The sequence below is a fragment of the Montipora capricornis genome, chromosome 12, assembly GCF_036669925.1.
Source record: "Montipora capricornis isolate CH-2021 chromosome 12, ASM3666992v2, whole genome shotgun sequence".
NCBI lineage: Eukaryota > Metazoa > Cnidaria > Anthozoa > Scleractinia > Acroporidae > Montipora > Montipora capricornis.
Window position 1 is genome coordinate 34,389,938 of NC_090894.1, and position 8,634 is coordinate 34,398,571.

The 8,634-nt window shown below is 41.7% G+C and overlaps 1 protein-coding gene across 1 annotated transcript in view; it reads left to right on the top strand.

Annotated features, from left to right (window-relative positions):
* Positions 1-4,802, top strand: part of LOC138026831 (uncharacterized) — a 27,467-nt gene extending 22,665 nt beyond the window's left edge. Inside the window, exon 4 of the mRNA XM_068874287.1 lies at positions 3,081-4,802. Within this exon, the coding sequence (XP_068730388.1) occupies positions 3,081-3,376 (296 nt within the window). The 3' untranslated portion in view covers positions 3,377-4,802. The remainder of the gene's footprint in view (positions 1-3,080) is intronic.
* Positions 4,803-8,634: the final 3,832 nt, after the last annotated feature.

The following is an 8,634-nucleotide window of genomic DNA, read 5'->3' on the forward strand; positions in this document are numbered from 1 at the left end:
CATGTGTGGAAGAACTTGTATCTATACCCATTTTATCCCAGCGTGTGATAACGTTGGCCTCATGAACGTTTATTTATTTATTTACTTATTTGTTTATTTAATCACTTTCACCACAAAAGAGAAACAGGCTGTGGTAGGGGTCGCACAACAGAGCGAATCTCCAAATTAAGTACGCCCTCTTACCCTCCCAACCATGATATAGCACAGACGACAGACCACAACACCGAGAACTACATGCCCTACTCTTTGCGACAAGTGTGTGGGTTTTTTTACGTCCCACAGGATTGTGAAAATTGAAGGGTTTTGAGACGGGGCCTTCGGTTTATCGTCCTTATCCGAGAAGACTAGAGAGTCTAACCATTTGCAGATGTAATACAAAGGCAGCACTTTCTCCTCAGTTATTTACAGACCCTGAGTGTTGGTCCGGCCGGAGTTGAACTCACGACCTCCCGCGTGACAGCCCGGTGCTCAACCAACTGAGCCACCGGTGCCCGGTTTCAAGAAGTTGTATGCCGCCACTAAGATACTTCAAGGTGATATTGAGCGGGAGGCAGCTGTTGCAACAAATTTCAAGCATATCGTGAGTCGACTGCCGAACGAGTTGATATGAGAAATGTCAAAGCGGGAACTACGAGATTGCTAACACAGGAAGGTGTGCTGGTCTTAATGACATTGTCAAATTGGTAAAAAAGCAAGCATTTATCAGAAACGACCCGACATTTGGTGGGCAAGTGCTGAAACGTGACATCAAGGAAACACGACCAACATCTAAGCATGTGAGGAGCTATTCTCCTCCTACAGACTAAAAACAGTTAATACTACCGGTGTTGAATGCAAAGAACCTGTTTTAAATTCAGGGATCTGCGGAATCTGCAAGTCCAAACGGCACAAGCTTCAACGTTGTCCTATCGTTGAACAGTGTGATTACGTGGCAATTAGAAAGCAGTATGCGGCCTCGAGAGACCCGGACATGGTTCTGGCAGGTTCTTTCCCTGAACTTCCTGCGTGTTCTAAATGCTCCGGTCGGCATCTGAACATTCCACACACAGACAACAGCATTGGTCGGTGCCCCAGTTCATGAGGCGGCAGAGATTGCAAAGATTATCCCTTCTCCAACCAACAAGGAAGACAGTGTATCTCAACCTTCAAATACTCATCCGGAGGTCAACCCCGATCGAGTAGCATCGGTTTCGCCGGCTGGAATTGGAGCTTCTAAGAACACTGTATTGTTGAATGTAGTGCCTGTCGTCATAACTGAAGAGAATGGCAATTCAACCTCCACCTATGCATTTCTTCATACTGGCTGTACGGATACCTTGATCGACTGCAAGTTAGCTGAACATCTCTATATGCAAGGGACGCCTGAACAGATAGGGATCAACACGATTGCAAGTAGTTACTATGTTGTGGGCTCTAAGCGCGTATTATTTACATTGACCTCTACTGATGGCTTGGGGGAAGTATTGCTATACCAGAAGCATATGTCCCAACGGACCTCAAACGGTCGCAACCAGTCCTTCCAGAAGAGATCGACCTGAAGTTGTACTCACTCTTGTAACATCGAGCTCTCAGCGGTTGACATCAAACGTGTCTTCATACTTGTGGCCAGTGACATTCCCTCCGCCCATATTCACAAGGAGGTCAGAGTTCCCGAAGGAGAGAAAACCAGCCGGTACCCTCTGGGGTGGTGTATTTTGGTCCTTTTGATGGCACACGTTTCCCAGTAGTCTCGGTGAACTTTTCATTAGTTAGCGGTGCATCAGATGACACTGGCGAGAAATTCTGGAAACTTTTAAGTTTAATCTTTAAAAAGGTTATGGATCATCGAGGATACAAGCGAAAGTTTTCCCAACGGAAGATAAGAGGGCGCGTAGAATCATAGAAGAAAACACCCGCGTGGTTGATGGACACTATGAAGTACGTCTGTTGAAAATTGGCAAAGAACAGATGGCCGTCAAGTACCGTGAAGCAATAGTCAGTTACGTCAGCAAGTGTTTTGCCCGGAGGTCATCATATGCTGAGAAACAAAGGAAAGTAACATGCATTGGTTCCGTCCTCACCATCCTGTGATTAACCCTAAGAAGCATATTAAGTGGGTCTGATATGACCAACAATTTGATTGGTGTCCTTCAGCTCCTCCGTCAGGGCAAAATTGGTATTGAAGTAGACATTAAAGGGATGTTAAATAAGATACGCGTGCGCGAGGAAGATCAGGATTGACTGAGGTTTTTATGGTGAACAAATAGTACATATTCTTGGTGCTGCATCTTCTCCGTGTATCGCCATTCCACCCTGTGGAGATTCGTCAATGACCATGCTGATGATTGTAGCAGTACAAGACAATTTTTATATCGATGACGCTCTTCCTTCCGCAAATAATGAAACTGGTATTAACCCTTCATCACTGAGCGAAATGCGAAGGGCTGACGCTCAAACCACTGGGCTAAAGCATCTCGCAATTCTTTCTTATGGTGGTTAATTTTCTTTTATCAACTCCTAGTCGTTTAATGAAACCGAATTCTCGTGTCTTGAACGTGGAGTTTTTGCAAAAACAATTTTAAAAATCCGTGAAAATGCCATGATAACATTAAAGTAGAGCGCCTGTTGCTATTAAGCCGGTCCTGGATTCCACGCCGTCCCTGTTCTCCTTGCCCATTACCATGCCATTGGAAACAAAGAATGTTGCACTCAATTACTTGCAATGTTCTAATTTATAGCCCTTGGCTGCAAAGTCGAGGCAAGTGAGTAAGTAACATCGCATGTGCATGATTCGCTAACAAGAAAATGTCAAGTCTACAATGTATATCGAAACGCTTTCGCCACAAGGTATATCGCTTTACATCGGAATTATGAATTCTTGAACTACTAATTTTAAGGTCTTTTTGTGTTCTGAACTCATGCCTGAAGCTTTTTGCGATTTTGTTATATTAAGTTTCTCCAGCGTCACAAGAATTGGTTGAAGCGTCCTTCGTGTTTCCGTAGGTCCCTATTATTCTACGAAACCCTCGATGTACACGGCCTCAAGTTTCGAAATGCCTATGTTTTTTTACTAAACATAATAATTTTCTTCTCTTAAACAGAATACCACTCAGTGACTGTTTGCGAAGGTCATTCCAGGCAGATAAGATGCGAGAACGGAAGAAAATTCAGAATTTTGTCAGCAAATTATGGTAGATTAGACGGTGCCACTATATGTCCTCATCCATCCATCCCCGACTTAAACTGCCGGGCCTCAAGCTCCCTTGGCAAGGTGCGAGAAATTTGTCAAGGTCAAACGGCGTGCACTTTACATTCTAACTCAGAGTTCTTTGGAGTCGGAGATCCATGCCCAGGAACTTACAAATACTTGTTTGTTATATATTCGTGTGATTACTAATGCATTTTATTAGCCTGCACTAGCTGATAACTACCGTTTTAAGAAAAAGAAAGCTGCAAGATTTTAGCTCCTAGACCAGGTTTTTTTTTTTTTTTTTTTTTTTTTTTTCCTTTATTTGCAACAATACAAGAGAATACAATGCTTACGAACAGTACACTGACTACTTACAGCACTAGCTCTATTTACATGATATTACTCTAATTTTAACAGTGTTTGAATTACAACGACTAACAAATCTACACGACTAACAAATACAGTGAAGACAGTACTACTAACACATGCAGTGACGACAAAGGGCAAAGAAAAAAAAAAAAAGAAGAAAAATAGATAATTATCATTACAGCTTGAAGTTGCACTATGGAGGCATCAAAAACAGGGTAAAGGCATGTGGTTCACTGCAGGTAATGTAAGATATGCACCTGACAGGAGATTTGAAAGAAACTAATGGGTAGGAGATAAATACAGATAGGTGAAGAAATATACTAATATTAATTAGATCCTCATATATCCTGCAAGAGGTTTCCATTTCTTTGTGTCTCCACTTTTTATTTCTATTTCATATCGTGATTTTAAAGTGCGTATGAAATGTGTAAGATTTGGATGGCCTTCTTTTGTCTTAGCGAGCCATATGTGATATCGTGCTAAGAGAAAGCAATAATTTATAAGAAGTGCGAATTGAGAGATATCTGGCCTCAGACCCAAAGCAGTAGTATTTGTCAAAGCATAATCCCTAGGAAGTACATTTAGGTTTATCAGCCATTCAGTAAGTTTATTCCAAAAGTGAGATGTGTGGCTGCACGTCCAAAAAAGATGAATAAGTGACTCAGAGGAGGTGTGACAAAAGCTGCAGTTTTCATCGCCCTTTAGACCTATTCTAAATAAGAAGTTATTGGTTGATACGCGTCTATGTAAGAATTTAAACTGGAACTCTATTAGCTTAGTGCTCTTTGTGCATTGTTTAGCTAAAATATAAGCAGCAGTCCAATTTATGTTGTCATTTGTTGGTAGGTCACAATCCTGTAGCCATTTTTTTTGACTTGACTCGGGGGTTAAGCTCTTGATACTGATCAATTTTTTATATATTAAGGTAGTTGCTTTTTTGACTTGTAAAATTCTTGTTGTAAGTGACTCCTTTTCGTGGTCGGTGTTCTGTAGATCTTGGTTTTCCATCCCACTCTGCTCCAACAGTTCAATTTCCTGGTGTCTCTTATATTATCAAAAACCAGCAAATAGGCTAATCTACTTTCGACTCTTGGGAGCGTATATTAGGAGTGGTAGTATGTAAATTCGGCTACAGTTCAAGAGTACGTTTCTGATGAATTGGACCACGACGAGGCCGACGTGTCGAAGATCAAAAAAGCTGAGAAGAGAGCCGCTGTCAACGTTAAAACTCTTCAAGAGAAAAAGAGAAAAACCAGTTCTAAGGTTTCCTCGGCTTCTGCGCCTCCATTCTTCACCGCTTCCAGACCTGGCGGTACTTTTGGTTCGTTTCCTTCAGGTTCTAGTTATTTTCGCCCCCAAAGTCGATATTCCTACAATTCATCCAGAGCTTCCGATATGTGTTTTCGATGCGGCAAGCGAGGTCACTGGGCCAATTTCTGTAATTCAAACATAAACCTTTGTCGTCAGGATCCAAGTCTTGACTGTTTGGACCTATGCGAATTTGAACGAGATGTCGAAGGATCGAGCTCGAGCTTTGTTCAAGGGAAGTTACGTGCGAACTTTTCCTTTTGGCAAGATACCATTCAGGCTTCGGACTTTGTTCTAGACATCAAACGTAATGGTTACAAGATTCTTTTTCGGGAGGCAACCTTGCCGTATTCGATTGAAAACAGATCTTCCGCCCTTCGTCGACTGATAGCTTTGTTCAGGAGACGATTTCAGAATTGATGTCTCGTGGTTGTTTAATAGAAGTTTCAGACTATCCTCAATTTTGTACATGTTGCTGTCCAGTCCTCAGGAAAGCTACGTCTGATTTTGGTTCTTTAACTGTTCTCACCGGGAATGTTTGTCTCTCTATTCTCTTTCGCTTCGCTCAGCGGAATAGAAAACATTTCTATTATATGTATAGAAGAGACAAGTAACAAACAAATAGTGGAGGAAGCCGCCAGAATGGTCAAGAATAACAAAGCGTGTGGGAAGGCTAAAAAGGCTAAATACCAATATTAAGAGTAACTAAGAGCTGGTGTTGAATATCTTCTCTACAGTAAGTATATTTGGCCTTCTCGGACTTCCAACGACCATGCTTCTTAATAACACGATCACGTAAATCGTTATTAGCAGCTGCAGAAGCAGCTCCAATCCTGAGGGAATGAAGACCATACAGCTTAGTATCAAGGCCAATGGCCTTAAACTTTTCAATAAAAAGTTCTCTAGCTCTAGAATACGAAAGCTTAGAACCTGTGCAGAGGGAATAATTTCCATTTTTACCCTTAGACAAAGAACGAAACACGAACTCCGTGGAATTAAAGCTATCCCCACTTAAATGAGCGTATCTGCGTAACATATTAAAGGGACAAGCTGGATACCAGTTCTAGCAACTACCCTTGTTGACCCAGAACCATATTGGTCGGTTTTACTCCTAGGAATATGCAGAGAAAAATACGTATTCTTGAAATCAATGTCACACCACCTAATATTGCAGGCCTCATTAAAACGCAAGAAGCCAGCGAAAGAAACAAGACAGAGACAGACGTCTCTGATATCGGGCAAACTAGCATTGACTCCAGCAAACCTAAGAACAAGAGCATGTAAATGTTCAGTGCAGATATGCAGAGTCTCTTTTTAGATGAAACAAAATCAGTAGACTCTCGTGCAGCCTTCCAAAATGGCTTTAACAAAACTACTGTTACATGGATTCGGGACATCACACGAAAGATATGTCCAGGTTTGACCCTAATTAGATGCACGCGGATTTCAATAAGCGTCACAAAGTGTCCCCTTGCTCTTCTAGCCAACTTCAACATCACTTGTGTCTCAGAATACAGACAATTTATGTCACAAAGTGTCCCCCAAATTCTGCTCTTTAAGTGAAGATTAACTGCTGCATTTACCCAAAGCTAAAAATAACGCTAACCTTTACCCTTACCTTATTGTTGAAAATAGGTAGCAAATGCTTAGACTTAAAGGGACACTTTGTGTTGGCTGTCAAAATTGGGCGTGCATCTAATTAGGATCAAGCCTGGACATAAGTGGAGAGACGAATTGTGGGAAAAATTAACACTAGAAAAGGTGGAATTAATGGTAGCAAAAGAATAACCTGAGTGGACTAGACTAACAAGATAAAGTGAAAAATGAAGAGCAGAGGCAGGAAAACACGAGACTCCAGGAAAAGAGGCAGCCTGCCTTCCTCTTTTGAAATTGTGAGTGATATCCTTTTACAGTCGAAGGAGCTTTACTTGCAGCCAGTACACCGGGGATAAGTTCTTCCAAAGATCTCAAGGCATCGATCCGCGGACCTACAGCAATTGAAGAACTTGTAAAAATACAAAAAAGCAGCAGAATATTAGTAAAAATAGTGTAGTAAAATGAGCCGATAACAAACAAAAGCAACAAAACATAGAAAACAGGTAAAATTGCCAAGAGAAACAAAAAACTGCAGAGCAGTGGGAGACTGGACGGAACAAAAGTAACGCTAGTAGTTAAAAAAGCTATGGAGCGCCAGTAAAAGCATGCGCAAGAAAAAAAAAGTGTGCCATCTTTACACCATAAAGGCTATGGAGAACACAATGGATCTAGGTATGCAAATAATAACATAAACCTCACATTCATGGAGAATATGTCAATAAAGACATACGAGAGAAACCCAATAAGCATGAAGTCATTAAATATTGAGCAATAATAACAACAAACGCTGCTTACGACAATGCAAAAGGCTATAAAGCGTAAAGCATCAATAAACGCTATAAAGCGTACAACAATAACTTGCGCCACGAAGCGCACAGTAATAACTAGCGCTATGAAGAGCATAACAACGACCAGCGCTATATGAAGCGCACAGCAACAATTAGCGATATGAAGCGTACGAGACTAGCTGTCCAACAGTAAAACTAAAACCGCAGACTTGAATCTAAACGGGCAAAATATTGTATTGCGACCATCCCGAGCAGGTGCAAAAACAAAAAAAAGGGTCAGAAAATTTAACCACTTGACGAACGGAAGGCCTAAGACCACCCATCAGAAACACGGTTGGCCAAAAAGCTGCTGAAAGCAACTTGGGGATAACGAGAACGCCCCGAGCGCCGCATACCTCCAAATTAAAAATTGTACGACTAATAAGATAAATAGGTGGCACCAACCAATTGTTCTCACCCGCCCAATCAACACTGAAAGCGTCCACACCTCCCGCACCAGGACACTAAAATTTGGAATAAATCCTTGCACACTTGGCTGAATCTGTGGAAGCGAACCTATCGACTGTGACAGGACCGAAAAGCAACGAGACGTATGCGAAAAAATCTGTAGAGACACTCCAGTCATCAAGATCAGTGACTCTACTCAACGAATCAGCATAATCATTGCATGAGAGACCTGGGGACCCACTCAATTTCAGTCGACACATTATAAACGGCACAAAATTGAAAGATCTCAAGAGCGTGGGGCTTCAACCTAAGTGATTTTTTGCCCTTACTGGCGATAACCGAAGAATTTTTGCTGTCGTGTACAATTTGACCACTTTTCCCTGAATAAGCGACTTAAACGACTTAAGCGAGTAAAGGATAGCAAGCAATTCCCTACCATTGCTATCAAGAATAGAGGAAAAAGCTTTGTAAAACAGTTCAAACTCCCCCTTGTTAACATAAAGGGCATGTCCCCCACAATCAAAGGCACTAGCGTCAGTACAGATAATAGAAACTGGCCGAGAGTACTCAAATAACTTCCTACAGTTGTACTTAGAACAATTATCGAGCCCGAAATTAATTTCGTCTAAGCATTGTGAATAAAACTGGAAACGGCTCAAATCAAGAGGAGTATCCCAAGCGTCCCGAAAGGTGACTGCAGACTGCAGAAATCTCGACATGATGAGGGAAATGTTACCAACACATGGGGATAAGGAAATAATCTTACCAACAATAGACGCAACGAAACGGGGGGTGACAAAAGGCAAACGGTCCTTGAAAAGGCTAACAGCAGATAATAATCGATCGATACGAGGTTGAGGGAAGGACAAAATGGCACTAAGAAGGTCCAAAGACATTCCCAACCATTCTAAACGTTGAACAGGGGTCCAAACAGATTTTTCACAGTTAGGCACCAAA